This window comes from Diuraphis noxia, unplaced genomic scaffold, assembly GCF_037042655.1.
Source record: "Diuraphis noxia isolate RWA-SAM2 unplaced genomic scaffold, SU_Dnox_SAM2 contig0001, whole genome shotgun sequence".
Taxonomy (NCBI): Eukaryota; Metazoa; Arthropoda; class Insecta; order Hemiptera; family Aphididae; genus Diuraphis; species Diuraphis noxia.
This window is the reverse complement of record NW_028301711.1, coordinates 78,099,942-78,123,395: the sequence shown is the minus strand read 5'-3', so window position 1 is coordinate 78,123,395 and position 23,454 is coordinate 78,099,942. Positions and strand designations below refer to the sequence as shown.

General features: G+C 28.0%; 5 protein-coding genes across 7 annotated transcripts; 1 reads left to right on the top strand and 4 right to left on the bottom strand.

The window, feature by feature from the left end:
* Window positions 1–1,896: 1,896 nt before the first annotated feature.
* LOC149061871 (uncharacterized) lies at window positions 1,897–13,323 on the bottom strand. Of its 3 annotated transcripts, none has more exons than XM_089217698.1 (9): window positions 13,055–13,323; window positions 4,760–4,982; window positions 4,430–4,609; window positions 4,272–4,343; window positions 3,771–3,935; window positions 3,332–3,490; window positions 3,003–3,250; window positions 2,772–2,931; window positions 1,897–2,176 (listed from the first exon to the last, which is right to left on the bottom strand). In XM_089217698.1, exons 2-9 carry the CDS (start codon window positions 4,938–4,940, stop codon window positions 2,040–2,042), a joined length of 1,302 nt encoding a protein of 433 aa, XP_089073824.1. In that variant the 5' UTR covers window positions 4,941–4,982; window positions 13,055–13,323; the 3' UTR covers window positions 1,897–2,039. The 3 variants fall into 3 exon arrangements, with proteins under 3 accessions (XP_089073824.1, XP_089073816.1, XP_089073819.1); XM_089217690.1 differs by having other exon boundaries at window positions 1,898–2,176; window positions 4,760–4,995; XM_089217693.1 differs by lacking the exon at window positions 13,055–13,323 and having other exon boundaries at window positions 1,898–2,176; window positions 4,760–5,385.
* Window positions 5,257–7,146, bottom strand: LOC149061874 (uncharacterized). Its single transcript, XM_089215134.1, has 2 exons — window positions 5,443–7,146; window positions 5,257–5,261 (listed from the first exon to the last, which is right to left on the bottom strand). Exons 1-2 carry the CDS (start codon window positions 7,112–7,114, stop codon window positions 5,257–5,259), a joined length of 1,677 nt encoding a protein of 558 aa, XP_089071260.1. The 5' UTR covers window positions 7,115–7,146.
* Window positions 7,122–7,506, bottom strand: LOC149061873 (uncharacterized; the record flags this gene model as incomplete). The annotated part of the gene is made up of 1 exon (XM_089215133.1): window positions 7,122–7,506. A coding segment is annotated over exon 1 (321 nt), but the record flags the coding sequence as incomplete, so codon positions are not given.
* On the bottom strand, window positions 7,998–11,236 carry LOC149061872 (uncharacterized). Its single transcript, XM_089217682.1, has 3 exons — window positions 11,097–11,236; window positions 10,716–10,828; window positions 7,998–10,661 (listed from the first exon to the last, which is right to left on the bottom strand). The coding sequence occupies exons 2-3, from the start codon at window positions 10,816–10,818 to the stop codon at window positions 8,494–8,496; spliced, it is 2,271 nt and encodes a 756-aa protein (XP_089073808.1). The 5' UTR covers window positions 10,819–10,828; window positions 11,097–11,236; the 3' UTR covers window positions 7,998–8,493.
* A 2,625-nt stretch (window positions 13,324–15,948) lies between the features above and the next one.
* Window positions 15,949–22,911, top strand: LOC149061870 (uncharacterized). The gene is made up of 7 exons (XM_089216908.1): window positions 15,949–16,201; window positions 17,202–17,405; window positions 19,689–19,852; window positions 20,001–20,233; window positions 20,647–21,024; window positions 21,123–21,232; window positions 22,615–22,911. The coding sequence occupies exons 1-7, from the start codon at window positions 16,084–16,086 to the stop codon at window positions 22,752–22,754; spliced, it is 1,347 nt and encodes a 448-aa protein (XP_089073034.1). The 5' UTR covers window positions 15,949–16,083; the 3' UTR covers window positions 22,755–22,911.
* The last annotated feature ends 543 nt before the right edge of the window (window positions 22,912–23,454 follow it).

Below are 23,454 nucleotides of genomic sequence, written 5' to 3'. Positions count from 1 at the left end.
GAGGAAATCGATGTATAGAAACGATAAACAGTATTGCTGGAGGAACGAACAGATGGAATCTATGGCTAATATAATATCGTCGTCATCACTTGTAAACACCCTTGTACGTTGGCCTTGACATACCTACAACATTGTCGAAATTAAGACCATTTCGTTAAGATGACAGGTAATTTACCGTAACGTCTATGGTCAGTCCAAGAAGACCTTGAAACGGCACCAGTTATTGTGTACATCTATTGTTGTGAGGGTTGGTACCTATGGCGATGCTCGGCGCAGTCTACCTTCCTTTTCAGCGTATCATATACACAATAATATTATTACTGTAGTATGTTATTCGTATTCCAATGAATGATACTTTACGGGAACGAAGGTATGTGAAACCAGTAGGTACACGTTTAGTGGTGCTAACGCGAAAAAAAAAATGTACCTATAGGCTATAGCACATGCTGTTTTTCTGTAGATCAGTGGTTTCCAAAATTTTTGGTTTGGCGGCCAATAATATATATAAAGAAAAGTTGAGACTCAGTTACCTGATATACTGTTATAACATATAAATACGTACAAATAAAATGATAGAAATATAGACGTGTATAAAATCATATAAAAATCTCTATGTTACTTCCGATTAAAATTTTCTTACCCTTGACATCGACCAGCGTCTGCGACCCAGTATCACATTTCTCGCGGCCCATGAATGGGCCCCGTCCCATGAGATGGAAACTTGGGAATCGCGGCTTTAGATCAGTGTTTCTCAAATTTTTTTATGTTACGGAATATCAAACAATATTATTTTTTTCTAAAGTATAGATTATTTTAAATATGGTAGGTTACTAGACAGATATCTATAAGCTATATGTTTTTAAACGACTATACTTATTAATTTTTAGATGTTACTAGGGATAGGATTTTTAAAGCACAATTAATAACAAAAAGCATACAGTTTTTTAAAAAAAACAATAAAAAAGTAAATATATATAATATATGTATATTTTTTCTTTTTAAAGTCATGACCAAAAATTAGCTTAAACTAGGCATAAAATTAAATTAAAAACAGATTAAAAAAATTAACTATCATGTATTTTGCTAGATTTTCAGTTGATAATCTTAATCTAGGCGATAAACGAAATCAATTAGTATGTATTTTACTGTTCCAGGTTTTAAATATCTTATTAATCAAATTAAATTGTTTTTTTTATCAGAAATGAACAACCCAGATAGCAAGATAACATTTTTTGATTGTTTATATGTTATTACTTTTTTAATGATGACATTATTTAATCATTTGGATTTCATCATATTTTGATTAAATAACATGTTATTAATGTTTATATATTGTTGTTTGGCCACCGGTTTAAAGTCAAATGAGCATCAAAAACATAACATCAATATATTGTTATTTTAAAAATTATAATATAACCATACAATTTTATTATTTTAAAAATATTTTTTCCCTAACATACTATTGATTATATATATTAAACAATTATCAAATATCAGTTTTCTACTAGATTAAGATTGTATTAATATTCAGTTTTTTTATAAACATTTTTATAATTTATAATCTTTAATATATATATATATATATATATATATATATTTATAGTATGTTTATATATTTATATATATTAACACATATTGGCGCAGTTGGAGGGGGCACCCTCGTATATAACTACTGAAGTTTGTTATATTAATTAACAATACTTTTATTTTGTTACTACTATATATAATTTTGTCATTGGAATTGCGCCCCTGTGCATAATTTATTTAATTAATTAATTATTATTGTATTTAAATGAATTTACAACAATTTTATGTTATGATATATTGAAAGGAAATAGTGAAAACTTAAATAACAACAAGAATTGGAATTCCATTTTTATTTTTATTTTCTTGTTTTAACAGAATATATTATTTTAAATTAATAATTTAAAATATATATAAATATTTATACTGGTACACTTGACCATGAATATTAAAACATAGTATTTAAACAAAAGAACATACTTCAATATTCATTACAATAATAATAAATAATTATATTAAGATGATAGTTCATTAGAGATAAGTAAATTTTTCTTTGGTTCCCGGAATTTAGCTCCAGAAATAAATGTTCTGATGGGAGTCTCAATATCCACAGCATCGCTCAATTTGAATTTTTTCATTTGTTTTATAGCATCTGAAAATCATAAAATTTGATTTAAAAACTAAATGAACAATATTAACTTTTTAAATATATATTAATTAATTTATCGCATCATTACATTGTTTTATTAATTTTATTTATTTGCTACAAAACAAATTTTATCAACTATATAATTAATATATCATCACCAAGTAAAAAATTAACAAAAGTAATACACGTGGCAATACAGTGGAACAGAGGACTTATACTGAATAAGTACACATATTTTTTACAGGAGAGCATAAAACATAATTAAGTTATATTTATAGTTTTATTATACCTTGACTTTTTATTGGGATAGTTTGAAATATTCATTAGTATTTATTTTTAAACAAATTTATTAAAGAAACATTGTCCATATCACATTTATGTTCAATACCATCTGATTTTAAGAACCACCACTGCCATAATATATTTTAATTGTTTCTTTAGCTTTAAGACTTTTTTCATACATGTTAATAAAAACAGTCTTCCTATTACCACACTATTGAACTTTAATTATTTATTATTGCTTATAAAAATGAAATCAGTTTAAAATGTAATGGTAATTATAGCTAATTATCTTATATTTAATTTAAGAAACTCTTACCAAAAATGACTGTACATGTAGCCAAGGTATAGAAAACTTTCTTTTTTTTCAAACCCTTGTAGCTAAACTTTTCAAGCAATGTATCTTTAAACATGGTTCTCATAATAATACGCACAGTACTGGGCAATGTGCTTCGTGAAAAACGTTTGAGTTCTGCAACCTGTACAAAATTAATAATTGATATATAAGTATTAACATCAGTACATAGTTTATCCAAAATTTAATTTTTACTAGTTTCATTCTAAATTCTTTATTGGATGTAAGTTTTTTTTCAAATTCCTCCAGCTCATCTTCTGTTTCCAATGGCAGATTTGACAGTTCCATTTGGAATATATCTTCACTATTTTTTTCTGTTGATGAATGTTCAAAGCGACTTGGTTCCATTAATATAATATCATACATTTTATCAACCTTCTCATTTAATGAATTAATATCATATTTAATATTACATATGGTCCGATTCATTTTTTGAAGAAGTTCTATACAGAGATTAAAAATAAATTATATTTATACACTTATATATTTAACATTATAGTTTAATTTATTAATATACTACTTACCAAGTATTCCATTGGGTGCAGATATTTGTGGTTTATTGGAAAATGATGCTGACTGCTGCGTATCTATATAAGATGCATGAGAAATTTTAAACGGTGATGATGATGTGTTAACTACACCAATGTAAGATTCATCAATAACATGTGTAATCCCCTCTAGACCTAGCAACAATAAATTAAATAAAAAATATGTTAATTTGAAGGAATTATTTATTGCACTTGAGATATTTGATTCAAACATTAATACAATTTTTTTTTTTATTTCAAGCAACTTTTATATATAAATATGATAAACGTAGAATTAAAACTAAAATTTACAAAATGAGTAGATAACATAAGTCAAATAAAATTTTACATAATATAATATAAATAAACATTATACTGCAGACAAATATACAACAGACTATCAATTTATTATGGCAATTCTTAGTGTATGCATTACCCGTTATTTCTGTTGTTGTCTTGTTAGGTGTAGAAATTGGACTTGGAGAATGACTTTTTTGATTGAAATTTAATTTTTTTTTTACAGCAGTACTTTGACAGCTGTTAGATATATTTGAAGGTAAACTTGTTGGGAATAGCTGTATAGCCGGAGAACTTGGAGTACCTATTGAAAATAATTTTTAAAACTATACTTCTTCTAAAATACTATTCAACATTATAGTGTTAAAGGTTTGTCCCCTTACGATTAAGTTCATATTTCCTTAAACCTATAAAACACAATTTTTTAAAATATGTAATATAATACATTAATACCATTTAATATTTATTAATTGAATATGCTGTTATAGTTGTCTTCATTTATTTAAAATAAAAATAAGAAAAAATGAACAATCATTTTTTTGATTGTATTTAATTCAATTTTCTAAGTATTATGAACAGTGATTAATATTATTTTATTTATTTACTAACCATATCGCTTTCTTTATCAATTACAACTTACCAGATAATACTAGAATACTTTCTGCCATAGGACTTAAATTTGATTCTTGGTTGGTATTATAATTATCATCAACTAAAAATATGTTTTTATATATCTTTATAATAAAACTGGATAAAAATGAAATTTATTAATTTTACCAATATCATAAATAAACTAACCAATATAATCACTTGAAGATAGATTCCATAAAACACTATTTTTATTTTGCTGACATTTATTTTTTTTTTTAGATTTTAATGTAGGTTTCATATTTTTGGATTCGTGCTTGGTCGGTGATGTTGATAAGTCAGATGTATACTCTGCTTTTTTAGCTTTTTCCCTAGCTAAAGTATAACTATCTAGATAATAATAAATATATTTCTATAGATAAATATGTTAGGTATATAAGTATATAATAATCATCTGGACCACAAAAAATGTAGATCATATAATGAATCATTTCAATAATGTTCAGTAGTTATAATTAAGTTATATAATGTAGTACATACCTCTATCTTTTCCCAATTTACGAGCCTTTAAAAAATCAAACTCAATCTCATTTGGTTTGGCCTTTTTCTGAATGAATTTTTTTGAATTTTTTTTCGGCCAAGCACTAGTGTTTTTGTTTACCCAGTATGCCGGTACCACTTCAACCGAGTTATCATCAATAAACTCTACTACAGACCACATTTCAAATGGCAAATATATTCAAAAATATGATTAAAACTAAAACTGAAGATAAAACCTAGATTTAAATACAGTTATGATTAATTATATATTAAGCACTTATAAAAAATAAAAATGGTTTATTTAAGATGAAAATAATAAATTAAGTAGGTCCCTATTTATTATTTAAACATATTATTCTTTATTATAATCAGACAACAAAACTTAATAAACATATATTATGTAAATATAAATGATAATTAATTATAAGATACATTGATAACATTTATATAAATGGGCTCGATTTTAAATATGTTATAATAGGTAATTGGCATAATTACTACTCTGAATAATAATTTAAATAATTTAATACAACATTATAACAGTGAGCATAAAACATTATTACAAGGTTCCTAAATATTAATAGTAGAATGGATAATAGGCATTACAATCAAGTCATTATTAGATGGTAATAGAATCATTTTTTTTTTAATATCTTTAATATTAAACTCATAAAGATTATTACTTAATTTTTTAACAACATAAATATCTAATTCACTAGATTTTAAAGGTTTGATAAATAACTCATTTTTTTTGACAAACATTTTACAAATAAGAATCACGTCTTCTGAATTTTCTTTCTTAATAATGTTGACAATTTTTACAACTTTTTTTTCTTGAGTTAAAAAGTATGAATCTTTTTCCAGATGTGTTTTAATAGTCATGCTTTTTAATACCAAAGTAGTAAACTGTTTCCCTTTTATTGAATTTGACAATGTAGGACCATGAGTATGAAGTCCAGAAAAATAAGGTGTACAATTTCTAGTTTTAGTGGTAGACTTAAATGAACAAATTTCACTATATCTTTTGATAACTTGTTCCAAAGGTTTATGTGGTTTCCTTAACATTTTTTTTAAGCAACCCATGTAGTTTTCAAAAGGGAAGGCTGAACAGTTATCTACTGGCCCAAATTTGTCATAATCATCACACAAGTGCGTTAAACCATGAATGTTATGAGAAATAAGATAACGGCCATAAATAATCTCAAAATCTTTCACAAAACTGTCTAATAATTGACGTGCGACATTTATGTATTTCATATGATCAGGACTTAATAAAATAATCATAGATATACTTAAATTAAAAAAATTATTCCAGTGTTGATCTTTCAATGATGGTTTAGTGACTATTATGCCGTAATATAGTAAAAACATACGAAATTCTGTTGCTTTCCATCTATTTACTTCATCTAGGTTCCTAGGTTTCCTTGCAAACTCACAAGGAATTTTGTTTTTAATTATTTGAATATAACTGGAGATTTCTTTGATTTTCCAAGATGGATAGCGAATCTTGTTGGGTCCTTTCATCCATAATAATATTAGTTTCCGAACAGTTCCTAGACAAACCAAGTGCATGTAATCTAAAGAGAAGCTGGTTGTAATATTAAAATTTGGCAAAGTTGCTAAAATAGAGATATCTCCAATATGATATTCTTCTTGAGTTTTCAAAACATAATTATTATGTGTTCGACTGAGTGGACAGTCAGCAGGCGAGGTATACGGAAAACAAATTCTATTTGATAAATATTGGCCTTCGCTCTCACACCTGGAGCAAGAAAAAAAACCTGAATGTCCTTTAGTTTGTAAAATAAAAGATTTTGCTGGTGCATCACAGCAAAAAACATCTATAGAAAAATTATGTTTTTTATGATTTAAATAAATACCACTTTCATACAATAATTTTGCTTCATCAACAAATTCTTTTAGGAATTCATTACTATCTATGGGTTTTACTTTCCCACAATAAATCCCAACTGGAAATACTTCTGTGTTATTAGGTCGGATATACGCAAGGATAGGCCAAAATTGTTCAGGGCTACTTTTAAAAATTGGCAAACCATCAATTCCAACAACAATCTGAATCATTTCATTTTCGTTAATACAATCGGGCATATTTTGTTTAATTCCATTCAGAATACCGAAATGATAATATTTGCCAGGCTCCACGACACGACAATTTGAAGTATTTAATTTGTTTTTATTTAAAATGGTTCTTGAATCAATAGGTAATGCTTCAAAACATTTATGCTGTTTTAATAATTTTAATAATGCATTGAGTGCATTTTGAGAAATATTAAATGAAACTGCCCACTGACCAATTAAAGTACTAAAATATGATAACTGATCAACAACCATCATTAAAATAAGCTACATCTTCAATTTCTTCATCAGAAGATGAAGTTGACAATGAAGTTGACGATGAAAAATGTCTCAATTCTTCAAAATATTCTTTTTCGTTTGTGTTAACATTACATGTTAAGACAGAACCAATGCTTGTCAAGGAAGTTAACACACTAGTTGTACTAGTGGGAAGTATATTCTCTGGTTTCGGTAAATTGCTTTCAATAACTAAATGGGATGTTGAATTTCTTTTTATGTTAGCTAATTCCATAGGAAATTCTACTTCCTCTTGTACCCTTCTTCTTTTTGACCGGTCACTTAGACAATATTTTTTTTTGTAAGACATCTTAACCTAGGTAACCAAATGATAATAAAAAATACATTGATATATAAGTAGTATTATTACTGAATGAGCCACATCAACATGAATGATATAATTATAATAGGTACACTTTTATATATATTTTGTATATAAGTAGGGTGGAGTCACCAGCTATGGCCACCTTAAGCATTTTTCTAGACAAATCATACTATTGCATTTTACTTGTTGATGTTTGAGCTTTGAAATTTTTACCATGTTATCATCATAACAAGTTTAATACTTAGCTAAAATATTGGGTTCATAAGTAAAGTATCTAATGAGAAATAATTTTTTTATTATTATTTACCTTTTCCTCCCATTTATGGCCGGCAATCACCAGCTATGGCCAATAAAATACCCAATTATGGCCAATACTAAAAAAATCTTAAAAATTTAAATGTAATGATAAATAACACTGTATTTCATCATTATAAAAATAATTGTATACTTCATTACTCAATTATGGATACACAACTAAAATTATACCTACAAATAAGTAGTTAAATATTTTAAAAACCAAAATTTCAAATAGGTACAACATTTTACTTTTAAGATCTTTCTTTATTTCATACATATCTAAGTAGGTATTAATATAGTTAACAATTTTTAAATATTAACAATGAGTAATAGGTATTATGCACCAAATTTTGGAATTAAAAATAGTAATATAATTATATGCTTTGTTGCTAGGAACAGTCTTTGTTAAACGTAACAGTCTTTACATTTTCAAATAGGTATAACATGTTTACTTAGGCCATATATATTAATATAGATAACAGTTTAAAATTATAAAATAAACAAACTAAAACATAAAAATTAAAATTTTGAACAAAAACAGTACTTTCTGTGTTAAAAAAAAACAATGAATAATTTAATATTGTAAATACTAAATTAAATTAACAATAAAATAAAACATTATGTAGCAAACCTAGCTATTAAAAATAGTTAATTGAAGTTAGGTATATACTTCTTAGTCAGGAACATTATTTCTTTGCTAAACCTAACAGTCTTTAATTTTATATTGTATTAAACAGTCTTAAAATTTCTCGAATATGTCAACAACACCTGGGAAGACAGATTTTAGTTGTCTACCAGATAATTTCAGTTCAGGTACAGGCAGTTTCCCTACAATACTCTCTATGCCAATCATGCTCACATCATTGTCAATAGGAACAAATTCAGTGTTTTCTTCGTCTATTGATTCAAAACATTGTATTTCAATATCATTTACATCAGCTATTTTAAGAACTGATGCTACATATTTGTAAATGAGTTTTCTTTTGTTCGACGTTTCAAATTTTACAATAATATAATCACCGGGCTTTAAGTCTGATGTTGATAAAACCAAATCCATAGATTGTATGGGCACAGCAAGTGCTTCTTCTAGACTGTGGTGACTGATTGAACTCCAACTTTGGTTAGTTTCTGAGTGTTCACTATCTGAATCAATTGGTATTTTCTTTTTTAATGTCTTTACCCTTTTTTTTTCTTCAGCTACCCTTTTTCTGTCTTGTATGGCTTTCCTTTTATTTTCTCTTTCCTCATCTTTTTTTAATTTTTCTGCTTCTTTTAGTTCATGAAATTGTACCCACCTGTCTGATGTTATGACACTTGGAGTATATTCTCTTTTTCTTTTTGATTTTGATACCTGCTGTACTGGCCATTTAATTACATCCTCAAATACTGATGTTAATGATCGTCGTGTTGGTAAGATTAAAGTAGTAGGAGAATCATGACTTGTGGATGGTTGGTTTTCTAATTGACAGGATGTACTGGAATTGTTCATAGTTGTTGATTCTAAACTAATTGTTGTTAATTGTGCTGATGTTGGACTCATATAGGAATCAAAGGAATCAAAAGTTGTTGCTTGTGAGGTTGACTCTGTTCTTGTTTTCTCATTGTTAGTTTGAGTTACACATGTGGACCACAAATTAAACAGCATTGTAGCTTTGATATCACCATCCCACTCATATCCTCCTATATAGGCTCTCTTAAATTCTTTTAATAGATTACTATCAGTGTTTTTTTCGATGAATTTCAAATGCAATTGTATTTCATTATTTTTTGAGGTGTTCTGTTGTGTTGGGACTGAACGTATTATAACTTTGGTATAATCTACATTATTTGGATTAAATGGTAATAGACCAGTAGATCTAAAACCAGATTGAACATTCTTCGACATATTTGGTGTATTCATGATGTTAGATAACGCAGTTGGCATATCAAATTTGCTTATTTCTCTATCATTGTCGATTCGCCATTGCTTCACAGTTTTTTTCCACGATGACTTGAGTGGTCCAAATACTGCTACATCTAGTGGTTGTAGGATATGAGTTGAATTGGGATAAAGAGCTATTAAAATCAGACCATTTTCCCTACAAAACTTACTCAGATGTAAGCTAAGATGCGAACTGTGGCCATCTAAGAATATAATAACGGGTCTAGAAATATTTGACTGTATTAGATGAGGAAGAAATATGTTTGCCATGTATTCAAAAAAAGTTTCTGCAGTCATCCAACCATTTTCAGACTTGCCTAACCCCCATCCTGGAGGAGCAGACTGTGCAATCTTTGCTGGAATGCGTTCATACTTATAAATTGTTAAAGGGGGTGCCCAATTACCCAAAGCGTTGGCTGCAAAAAGTGTTGTTATGTTTTCTTTATTGTTGTTTGTCTGTTCATCATACACATTACATCCACGAGGCCCTAATATAAGTTCTCCTTTTGGAGCTAAATAGAAACACGTTTCATCCATATTAAATACTCGTTCTGGGTAGTTCAACACATACAAATTTTCGCCCAATAGCTCAGAAACTTCATCAAACCATTTTCTTATTTTTTCCTCGGTCACTGATCCCCTTGCTTTGTTTACATATTCAGCATGTTTTTGGGACAAACACTTGTGGCGGTTCATAAATCCATAAAACCATTTTTTACCTGGTCTATTATTTATAAATGGAGTTTTCATTTCTGATTCATCCACTAGTTTCTTAACTGAACTTAACAGCCCCTCCTGATCTACAGGAAACCCCATTTTGGCACAAGTTAGCACCCATTCTACTAATAAAGCTTCAGTTTCATCTCCAAGTATGGATGTTACTCCACCGTGTCCTACAGATTCAACTGGCGACTTGCCTTCAAGCTTGTTCCTGAGTGTAGTGCGGGGTACATTAAATATCCTGCTTGCTGTTGATGTATTCATTCCTAAGCAAAATTATTTTTACTTTATTTATGTAATCAATGTCTACAACAATCTACCTTTGTGAATTGCATCCAATGCTTGCTGAACTTTGGATGGAGAATATATACATCTTTTTGGTGTGTTACTCTTGGTTTTTGATGTAGTTGGTTTTGAAGCCATTATAAATGTACTATTTAAAACAATTATTACCAAGCTAATAATGAAATTCAATTCAGACAAATAGGTATAACTAGGTAGGTAGCTCTAAGTGAAGCATAAAATAAATGTAAGTGGCCATTAAAAGAGTCTCATAACGATCCATTTATGGCCATCGTCTGTCCATAGATAGAGTTTTCAACAAAATGTAGGTCCCTTTATGGCCACCATATAAAATACAATGTACAAAACATTTTTTTGAAGCACATTAATGTAATAATATTATATGAAATAATACGAACCTGATTGTGTAGTCAACACCAACAAATTATAAAATATTCTTCACAAAAAAAATAAAACAAAATTTACATTTTCTTAACAATGTTGCTAAGAAACAACAAATAATAATATCAACATTATGAATTTGTGATTAAAAAAAAAAAAAAAAACCTGTAAAATGATAAGATTGAATGTGTAATGAATCAGTGTATCCAACTTAATATTCAACCACAAGATTATAACTGTGGAATACAAAATACTGCTAATAAATAATGTTTAAAACTAAACTGGCCATAGATGGATACTGGCCATAGATGGTGACTCCACCCTAGATTAATTTATATTTAATTTTAATTTATGTTTGGTACCTAAAATGAATTTAATTGAAAATTATCTTATTTTTAAATATTACATTTACCTATATAATATTATACTTTATAATACATATTTAATTGTTAAATGTTATAACATTTTTTACAACATACTACTATAATTAATCTAAAATTGAATAAAAATAAAAGTTCCTTTCTTAACTTAGTTACCTATTTACTGTTTAGGTAATTCTGTGATAGTGTATGAGCTATATTAAACTATAACACGGGTAGACAATTTGAACGGAATGTTTAAATAAATGATGTCTATATTATTCTATTTTACCAACATGATATTATGTAGGTTAATGTATAGTTTACCTTTACTTTATTACAATAATAATAATTATATAATCACATGTACTACTTAAAATAAAATACCTATAGTTATAGTTACATATTTACATACTGATGGATAATGCAAATGATATTCAAGTAGGTAGGCATTTACGTTATTAGTTTATAACTAAATATTAAACTTAATATTTATATTTTATATTAGGTTGTTATATATAATAATCGAGCTATTCATTAAATAATACATAAAACATTTAAAAGATTACTAATCTTTACTAATTACAATAAATTGTATTTAAATATAGTCAGGGATTTATTGAAGCGTATACGGCGAATAACAATATTTACAAAGAAATGCGTATACGTGAAAAAAATATTCATTTTATAAGTATACGGTGGGTAAATGTTGAGTATACGGCAAGTAAACGGTTAGGGCTAAGCTAATAGTTTTTGAAGATTTAAAATTGGCTTTTTAAATTCTACTGTATAAGTGTATAACATAAAAAATAATATTTTATGTCTTTATGATTAAATATTAAAATATATCATTTATCACTTTATCAGCTTGTTATACGGTATACTTGTATAGTCTATAGTCTAAGACCGTGGTATAATCCATTATAATATCTAATATAATTTGTTTAAATTGTTTATACATATTTTTATAAAAATATAAGGCCAGATTAAGGGAGGTCTAGCTAAGGTGAAAGCCCTAAGGGCCAGGGCCCTCTCAAGTACCAAAGTGAAGAAACATTTTTCAGCGATTTAAAAAATAAAATATAGTTTTTCTAAATATTAAAAACATTTTTTTGTTTATCAACAAAAACAGCTAAATAGTAAATATAGGTACAAGTAAATAGGTAAATAAAAATAATAATAAATAAATAAGTAAATATCTACAAAAGCACTAAGGTAGAAAAGACACATTTTACTGTTACCTATTTAATATTTTCTTTGATATCAAATATCAATAATATCACCAATAGTTAATGATATTATTTATTTACTTATACTACAATTAGTAGTTTTATAGATATAATTTACATATACCTATTAATTTTATAATTTTATAATGCAATTGTTAATTTGTGAAAAAGTTAGGAAGATGTATCTTTCTGCGAGCGTAGCGAGCGGCTTTGTAAAGCATGTTTTGTCAAAAGTGCCATATGTAATTTCAGCCCCGGGACCCAATAGATTCTTAATCCTACCTTGAAAATATGGCGTATACTCAAGTCATTAATTACCAATACATCCCTGAATATAGTGTGTATCAAAAAATTAAAAATTGTGGATAATAACATAAAATTACTTACCGAAGAAGCAGTCAAGTATAATATTATTAAACTGCTTACTGCACAACCACAACAGATAAAACTAAAAACTGTACAACGTCAACCTCACGGGTTACGACACTACGCGTCTACGCACAACAGTACTAGCTAGACGTCTTGTATTAATATTTAATTGTAACACTATAACGTCCAATGACACGAGTATTGAGCAAGGTGGAGTGTGGAGTGTGCATGGGGCTGTCGTCTATGGCAGAGGAACAAATAACAACAAAATATGTTGACTAGCTGCCTAGCTGGTGCACAGCACACAACATGGGTTATTTCTGGGAAAATCCTAAATCGAAGTAAAACCATCATCGTTCGTTATCTTAATTCTATTTTTATTCAATGACAAACGTCGCGGCGATGCCGAAAATAATTCGCTGATAACAACTATATAAACATATTATGTGCACAGAGGACGCGGGTTGCGTGTTTCAATTTGTTTTAATTTTTACACTGTGCGATAGTGTTAGTGTGCACAACTGCACCAGCACCACTATATTATAATACTCACCGATACCGTTCCGTCGCGGATAACCACCCGATTGTTTGGCCTTCGAAAAAACCCAATCCAAATATTATATTATTTTCATAAATTCATAATATTCTGAATTTTTATTTTTATATTTTGAAAAATAATCTTAATAACACTACAGGTATTTAGTAGTATTGTTATGACTTGTTTTCAATTTTTCTTGAGTTTGGGTAGGTAGTGTACGTGCACTTGTGTACATATACACGAGCCGCCACTGATAAACGGTCACTGGCTACACGGCGGCGTTTAAGCTGGTTACACACCTAGCGTTCAAAAACCGCAGCGTACAAAACGCTCAAAATTAAACCAGCGCGTATCGATGCGTTCGGACGCGTGGTTTTTCCCCTGGTGTGAATATGGCCATAGGTAGACGCATGTTCAATTTTAAGCGTTCGAACGCCGCGTCTAAAACGCTAGGTGTGTACCTGTATCATAATTCATAGCCCATATACCTATATAAGAGCTCAATTATTAATTTGTAATAACCACGTATTTAAAATAGTATATAATATTATATTATAATTTATAGTACTATATTATATATTATTATGTTAAAAGGATTCGATTACCATGATTTTCTGTCTTTGTCTAACACATGCGCGTGATAGGATTTTAACTGTGTTTTTTTTCAAACGTACCGATAGATATAGTGAAGCGATAAGAATTATAAAAATAGATTTGAATTTGTCGTCAAATCTACTTGTAATCGACTTTTCTACATTTTTGATATTAACTTCAACAAAAATGTTAAAACAATTTTTTAATTACTATTTTTGAACAAAACATTTATTGGAATTTGGGAGACAATTCATAAAATGTGGAAAAGTCGATCTCAAATAGTCTTGACAACAAATTTAAATCTGTATTAAGAATTATTGTGGCTTCATTATATCCAACGGGCAAAAACACGTCTAAAATCCTATGTCACGCGCATGTGTTAGACAAAGACAGACAATAACGGTATCGAATTGTCTTAATATATAATCTTAATAACATATATATATATATATATATATATATATTATATATATAGCCATAAAGGTATTATAATAATATGTTGTGGACTTTTGACAGCTCGAAAACCTCAATAATTCGAAAAAACTAGTTAACTTAAAAAATACCTCTCTAAAATTCCGTGTTCCAACTTCCAAGTATAATAACATAATATATATACTACATACATAAATTCTAGGTATAATATTATTAAGTATAAATCGTTTTTACAATCAATTACTATATAATATAGGTAATAATAATATATATGTAGGTACCTCATCTATGATGACATCCCACACTACACAACTATATATATTTATATTGCTAATTACCTATCTAATTACTTTAATAATTGTGTTATAGGTATTAATTTTTTTCATACAGTTTTAGGGAGCTATCGGATGATTAATATAAAGCCGTCGTCAATTTTTATTTTAACCAATTTCATATTTAATATAATGATTAATAATATGAGTATATTATTAAATATATACAATTTAGTAAAATAGTATTATTATATTATATATAATATATAAATAATTATATTTAAATAGCATAATAATAATTTGTACAGAATATTATGGTATTATTTTGTTTATGATGTCTTATTGTTAACACATTCAAAATATTCTTAAAACAATACAACTCTTATAATACAATATTATTAAACTCGAAATTTTATTTTATCATTACATTTTTGATAACATTTTAATAATATATTCAGAATATTATTTAATTATTTGGTTAATGATATCATATAATTAATATATCCAAATTATTATTTCGTAAAACTACTATTTGATGTTGTATTATCATTTTTTTCATAATGTAACATTAATAATGAACAAATGTTATTAATTAAATATTAACATTAGGAAAATGCTATCTGGGAAATTATTACTCTATTATAAAATTATAATAAACACATTAAAATGCAACAACTAGAATAATTGTAACAAAGCAATAAAAAAATTAATTGGTTTATTTGAAATTAGAACGACATGAAACGAATGTGTGGATGAAAAATATATGTACCTATGTTATCTCATGCATAAAAATTTAAGTATTTTGCTGTAAAATCGAGCCCTTGTTATTACTTACGAGGAATTGCGGTCCATCCATACATTATAATAATATTTAATACAACACGTATCGACGCTACTTCCAGCGTTTACATACAATAATATCCCGTGACGCACAACCGGTTATAGTACAATGCTACACATCCCACCCACCACGTGGTCTAGAAAAGGCACACAGAGTGCAGCTCATCTTCATTGTGGTAGCAGTTCCTTTCGTTTTCTAGTTCACATTTTTGCCTCATTCCTTGGGTAGACGTGTCCCTCGCCTGTTGTAGGCTCCTCACGTGCTCGTCGTAGTCGTTTTGATTTTATTCTGTTCGTCTAAATTAGTATTTTTTGACTTATTATTCACATAAACAGATGTGAATCGAAACCATCCACAGACCAACAAAACGATGGCGTTTTTGGTGTGTATATTGGTATTACTTACCATAACTTCTCTCGAAGTGGCAGCTTTCCGGGACGAAAGAGGAAACAAGATAACAGATATGACACCTCAAAAACATGCGGAATGTAAGTATACATAAATGTATAAACATAATATTTTCAAACAATTTCAATGGTGCAATGAAAGTATTGTTTATATATATATATATTTTTTTTTTTTTTATCATCTCTTTTTGAGGTGTCAAAAATGCATGGACTTTTTACTTTAATAACTTTTCTAGTATGAAAATTAAACTTATATTGATTGAATATTTGCTCTAAAATAAAAAAATTCTTGTAGTTTTCACAAGTGACGATAACCTTAACACTCCCCCCCCCCCCCCCAAAAAAAAAAAATAGATAAAACTAATTTTTGGCGGTATCGATTTAATTTTAGAATCGTAAATTGTAATTAAAAAATTAATTACTGTAGACAATTTTCACAAATCTTTATATAATAATTTATCATACACGATAAAATGTTTAAAATATTTTGGCTCTTTTTTCTTAGCTATTAATAGACGTTTTTAATTTAATTTTAGTTGTTTTTATTTAATCGCGATATGATATTGAAATGAATGAACCGATATCGATAAATGAAAACATATCATTGTGCATCACTAAAATTTAGGCAAATCATATGATATATACATTTGGAATTCGTATACGTAAATGGACATTAGTGTGTGTTTTCGAGAATCGTTGTTACACTGCGTCGGGCAACCGACGCCAGATGCACATTCACTTGTCACGCACACGCTAAAACTTCACAAAAATAAAATATGTTTTTGTTTACTTAACTATAAAATCTACAACAACCGGTATTAAATTAGTATCAGTATTGTGAGCGCAATTACTTTACGTGGATCCCTTTCGAAAGTATCGACTAATAACAGGTCGCTCTTAGCGCATTTCATTGTGCGCGAGACGGGTAAGCCTGAAACTCCAGATGTGCTAATATATGTACCTACATGTATAAATACGTTCATTAGTAACTAACATAATAATATAGACAATCAGTAGTCAGTAGATAGTAGATTATAATACGCTTAGAAATGTAATAAGTCTTGTCTTGTGTGTGTTGCAGATTTGGAAAGAATAAACGGCGTATATTGTCCACCACTTGGGCTAACAGATAAGTTTAATGTAACGATAATTGATGGAGAGTGGTCACGGATAAGTGGATGTGCTTATATTCAACCTTATCCTTCCGTAAGCCCTTCACAATTATTTCATTTGTGGCTGCGGCGTTCTCAAAACGGTAACGTCGGAAATTGCGCCAACCTGACGGGTAATAATCGTGAACAATTATTTCTATAATAGTATAATATACAATACAGTTTGATGGGGGGGGAGGGGGAGAGAGAGAGAGTGGATCACTGTCGGCTTTAAGGCTGGACTTAACGAGTTGAAAAGTTAAGTTTAGTTAGGTACATAACGAACAACTATTTTTAGAAGTAGTTTCTAATTTCACGTTTTATATTTTTTCCTGTCTTATGCCGGGTCCACACAGAGACGACGAAAGTAAAACAAAACAAAAACTGTGTTTTTCGACAAAATCAAAACAATTTTGTTTTTTCCAACAAATTGTTCGTATTTTGAAAAACAAAGTCGTGTTCCGAGCGGTGTCGGTAAACATCAAAAGGTTTTGGTTTTGTTGTTGTTTTTGCGAACACTGTCGAACGTGTGTGGACATGTTTTCAAAACAACCAACAGGCAATATTTTTTATCGGGATTTCGCGGGCAGTACCAATTTGGTTATTAATAAATATATATATATTCATTATATAACTAAAACATCTTTTAATCGTATCATTTATTTTTTTACTTTGTAACTGTAGGTGAATATACCCAGCACCCAACATTAATAAATCTTCATCATTTTCAATATCTCTTTTCAATTTCCACATTTTCACTCGGAGTAAAAAAATGTAAAAAAAACTTGTAAGTACGAAGAGTTTAGAAAGCTAAAACTCTTAAGACAGACTGAATGACCACGGATGAACGAAATAAAACGACGAGTTTATATTTCTGTATGGATAGTTGAAAACAAAAACAAAACACGAACAAATGTTTGAATTTTGTTCATGTTTTGTTTTATTTTTACTCAACTCAGTATGGACACATGTTTTGTTTGAGTTTTATTTTTTTCAAACTTCAAAAAGAAGGGTTTGAGTTTGGTTTTTGTTTTGTTTCTGTGTCGTCTATGTGTGGACCCGGCATTACATACCTATAGTAACTTATAAGTAAATTAATTGTAAAGTTAATTAAATTTTTTTCCATGTAAAACTGTATTATATGCCTTATGGATTTAAAATATATTTTGTTTTGTAATAATAAAAATTATTTAATAATATTAAATAATATGTTTAGACAACTACTAAATTGTACTGACAATGTGTTTTGTACCATTTATGGACAATGGACTTTATAATAGTGATAAAAATAGAGTATAAAAATAAACTATGGTTAACAGAGTTTTAAATGTTTGAATTTATTGCCATAGGTACATGTAATATGATTATAATTTTTAGGTGTAGCAGTCCTTACGTTTCCTGAAAAAGAAAACATTTTAAATTTAGATACAGAATATACTTATTTAAAATGATTTTTCAGTTAACGTAAGACCTGTTACACCTAAAACAAAAAACTTAAATGTATGATAGCAATAAATGGATCATTTAAAAACAGTTAACTCTAAATTTGTTATTATTTCATTGTTTTTATTAGTAAAACTGAAGTAATTAGTCTCATAGAGAAAATAAATAACTACCACCACTGTTTATTTTGTAGTGCTCTCATACAAACCATTTTTTATTAGTTATTGACTAGAATATAAAAAAGCAAGAGTGCTTAATAAACGCAAATATTACGTGACGTATTGATTCCTACTCGTATGATAAATTTGCGAAAAATACATTTAAAGATACTTTTACATTCAAGATAATATTCTAAAAATAACTTGAATAAATTCGTATTTTGAAGATCGAAAACTAATTTCAAAAAAATCTTTATTTAGCCATCAAAATGCGTTTGCGTAGATTAGTGTCCTCATTCACTTCAGAAACACAATATAGACAATCGCGTCCAATTCCAAATGTACCTATGCTAAACACTCACTTAAAATCTTCATTTCTACATAAATACGAATCATAATATATGTGTGGTCTATTGGTATGTAAACTGTATGCAGTGTGTGTTATTATTAAACACAATCATAGTCAGAAATAGGATATACCTATTTTATATTTAATTAAAATAAAATCCAATTACAATTAAACAGCTTTAATTTGTTTTAGATTTTTAGAACCGTAAATTAATAAAGCCATGGTACAAGCTTAAAATTCTTATAAACGACTTAAAAAGTGGTTTGTAGTTACCAATTATTAGTATAAATTAAAAAAAAAAATTATTTTATACCTATATAAAATGATAATCTTAGTAGGAACCTAAAAGTTGAATGATTTATGTTTTTATAACTAATGTCTGATTAAGTACAGATTGTTTCTAAATCACCGCAATAATCTTGATAAGTTTTGAAAAATATTAAAATAGTACCTATTGTTGTTGTCAGATATGGATCACTTCATATTCGAGTGTTTATCAAAAAAACACTTGGAGATTAATGAAGAGATGACTGGCAAGGGCTGGCAGTATGCATCGCTATATCAACATTCACTATTCGAACATTATACGCGAGCCGTACTGAATGAATCCAGATTAGGCTACAGATGTGCCGTGAGTATTCTATGTAGTATATGTTCACATGTTATTTAATTTCCTACATTATCGCAGTAGACAATTATTCCTAAAATAACCTATTGTATTTTCAATTTTGATTAATTTTCTTTATGTGAAACTGTTTCTATTTCCGTTCGAAATACAGTTGTACAATACAGTTCCCGACACTCCGGGTGTGATATTGATGGTCATAGGCCATAACACGAATGTAGATCAACACGCGAAGTGCGCCGATCTATTTAAAAGTCTGGAATATGGGCCCAATGTTCCTGAGTGGCTACCACAATGGCCCGATGGATCGATGATTCTTCTTTTGGATAAAGAAGAGATCGAAGTTCCGTCGAGGAAGCGGTCAGTGTTACATGACGGCAGCTGCAGGTTAGATACATTTAAGCGACTACGCATATCGTTATGATTATGTTTAATTAGCACACTATTTGTTAGTCTGATAGGACTTATAATTTATAGGACATTTAAAAAAAAGTCCCAAGCTTTTTAATGACCTTATTTACTATCTGATATTACCGGGCTGAGTAAACAATCGCTAGATTAATTATAAAACACGAACAATTTAATAAAGCGTAAATTATCTAAAATGAAATAGTTTTTTAAGGGACAGTTAGAACCATTTATTATTAGTAGCCATGTGTTTAACGTCTATTACTAGACAATTTTATAACTGCCATATTCCTGTACGGAGACCCATTTTACTTATGTATCATAACGATGAAATGCGATTTTCCTTATAATATTACAAAAATGAGAATAGTAAATTTAAATGCATTGTTTAGGTTTCCAAATTGGTCTCAAGGTCTATGGTCAAACTTACAAGTATATGGAAATGTGGCGTACTATGCAGACATCATCACCGAGGAAGACATCGTTTATGGTAATCAGCAAAATGAATCTTCAGAGTCGACCACGATAGAGAGTCACCATCAAGATGCCCAGGCTAATAACTCTTATAATTACAATAAAAATCAGGAAAATATCCAATGTGTGACACGTGGTTCCACACAGCAACAACAACGTGAAATTACGAAATTCAAATGGCGTTGTATTACGTCTGTTTATAATGATGAAAAACAACCGCACAAAACTGGAGCAAAGTTCCTTACTTACGGTGGCCGTATTATGGGAAAAAATGTACTAAATAGCAATGATAAAAAGTGAGTTAACGTTTTACAACTTATTCTGGAGGTACAAATCATAAATGTTTTTAATGAATACTATGTATTTAATGTCTACACCTAAATTGTTTTAATAGTAACGAACAAAACTCAGATACGTTAGTTGACGTTATGGAAAACACTACGATGCCGTACGGATGCTTGTGGTTAGAAACTAGAGGCCGAAACATTTTTTATTCCATCATAAGTAAATATTAGTTATCTTAGCTATTTATTTTAATTTTAGCATTATGGAGTATATACTATTAATAAGAAATAGTGAAAAATTAATCTAAATGAAAATATTGTTATTGTGTATATAGAATATAATAATGTACAATATAGGTACTTAGGCGCGTAAAAGTTTCAAAACCTAACAAAAAAATATGATTGAATTATAATAAAATAACTAAAATTTTCATTCTTTGTAGAAATATAAAATTCCATGCAAATTTTATCTTCAAATTAAAAAAAAAGTTGGTGATGATATACCTAATTATTTAGTTTTAGATATTTAAGTTTCAGTATGAACTACCTACCTACTTATGAGAAATATTGTATTCAATTTCCAAGTCTTAAGGGGCTTGACGACTTTTTTTTTTGCTTGAAAACATTTCTTACAAGAAAAACTGCCATGCCTCATAGAGCTATTAAATGCTTCTTAAAAAAAATATGCTTAGGTATCTTTTGAATTTTTAAATGGTTATAATAACAACTTACGAGCAACCTTGTATTATATGTTCAAGCTTTATAACTAAGCAACAAAATGTATATCTTTATTTTATATTTATAAAGAAAAAAATAATAGGAAAAAGTAATGTACCTAAAAAGATGTCAATAATGTTTATAAATAGGTTAAAAATGGTTTAATTTTTTTTTTTTTAAAAACCATGTATAAGAAATAATAATAACACATATTGTGCTTTTTTTTTCATGTATCTACTCGTATGTTTATTCGCTTTTGAAATATAACATGATAAAATTCATTACTTTATGAATGAATATTCTATAATCTTATATCATCAACATCTAAACTTTATTCCCTTAAATAAAATATTTTTGAAATTACAATCTTTTTTGATTTTTAATCCAGCAATAGTAATTGATGAGGAACTTTTTATTAAATTTCAAAATATTAGGTATGAAAATTAAAAAGTTTATATATTCAACTACAAAATGATTTGAAAATTTTCAAAATTCTGATGAACTTTTTCAAAGTCTTATCTTTTAACGCCCATAATAGTATTTTTAATTTTCACAAGACGGATTGACAAATTTTTGATAACCATTAATAAAAACTAAAAACATTTTTTCATATATAAAATGATATTACAAACTAATAACATAATTTGATTCCAAAATTCTACAAATATTCATTTTTGAGTTATAACAAAAAGAGAAAAATTTTTTTTTGATTACACTGATAATTATCTACTTTTCTATTAGAATCCATCATTAAAGATCAAAACTTTTTTTTTAATTATGTATCATGCATACATTTATTACATTATATAGATAAAAAACACACGTTGCAAAAATAAATAAAAGTATAATACAAATGTAATACAAATGTAATTTATAAATTTTTAGGAACAGGCATGCCAGATAAATATCAGAGTATTGAAAACTTCGCACAGCAACTTTGTGCAGAAAAGAGGAATTCTAGCAGAGATGGCAATTTGGAGAATCAGAAAATTCTTTGTGCAAGTCGCCCACACATATCAAAATAAGGATGTTCTGTGTTTACAGTTTACTAAATATTTCTAACAATACTATACCTACTATAAATTGAAATTAAAACAACATGTTTTTTTTTTGTCAAAAATCTATTGATAAAAATATTATTATAATAATTAATAAGTAACTATTATTAAAAAACATTATTTAATCCGATGGCATACTATGTATTTTTAACATTTAATAAAAACAAGTATTTTTAGATTCATAAAAAAGTTATTTTCTTAGAACTATTATGTTACTTATAAAATGCAATCTATGTTACAATATTTTTCAAGATAGATGTTATAATATTGTAAGAATATTTTAAAACTGATAGGTATTAGAAAAATTATGATTTAAATAATATATTTCATTAAATTTTGCTAGTCATAATCTATTGGATCAGAAATAACGGAGAACTGTAAACTTTTGAAAAAAATTATTCATATAGTACAGTAGTAGACATTCAACACGTCATGATAACATCTATAAATATATAGTATTTTTGATGTGTAAACGTCAATGAGCTATACGTTTCTTCCTCCCCTAAAAATTTAAGGCTGTCATTATTATTCCATTTAACCAAATGAAAATAAATAACGCATTATGATCTGCGTCAGAGTTTGCTAATGAGACGAATGGATTTTCATTGAACGGATCTGTAGTTTAAATTGCCTATATTTGCCCCTTTTCTGATGACTATATTATTTA

Bases quoted from the DNA above. Each gene is read 5' to 3' on its own strand.
- LOC149061871 (XM_089217698.1), bottom strand. From the start codon at position 4,940: ATGTGGTCTGTAGTAGAGTTTATTGATGATAACTCGGTTGAAGTGGTA. The intron at 4,344-4,429 runs GTTAGTTTATTT...ACATATTTTTAG, and splicing joins ATCTTCAAGTGATTATATTG to TTGATGATAATTATAATACC. The intron at 2,177-2,771 runs GTAAGAGTTTCT...TATGATTTTCAG, and splicing joins TACATGTACAGTCATTTTTG to ATGCTATAAAACAAATGAAA.
- LOC149061874 (XM_089215134.1), bottom strand. From the start codon at position 7,114: ATGATGGTTGTTGATCAGTTATCATATTTTAGTACTTTAATTGGTCAG.
- LOC149061872 (XM_089217682.1), bottom strand. From the start codon at position 10,818: ATGGCTTCAAAACCAACTACATCAAAAACCAAGAGTAACACACCAAAA. The intron at 10,662-10,715 runs GTAGATTGTTGT...AATTTTGCTTAG, and splicing joins ATTGGATGCAATTCACAAAG to GAATGAATACATCAACAGCA.
- LOC149061870 (XM_089216908.1), top strand. From the start codon at position 16,084: ATGGCGTTTTTGGTGTGTATATTGGTATTACTTACCATAACTTCTCTC. The intron at 16,202-17,201 runs GTAAGTATACAT...TGTGTGTTGCAG, and splicing joins ACCTCAAAAACATGCGGAAT to ATTTGGAAAGAATAAACGGC. The intron at 17,406-19,688 runs GTAATAATCGTG...TGTTGTTGTCAG, and splicing joins AAATTGCGCCAACCTGACGG to ATATGGATCACTTCATATTC.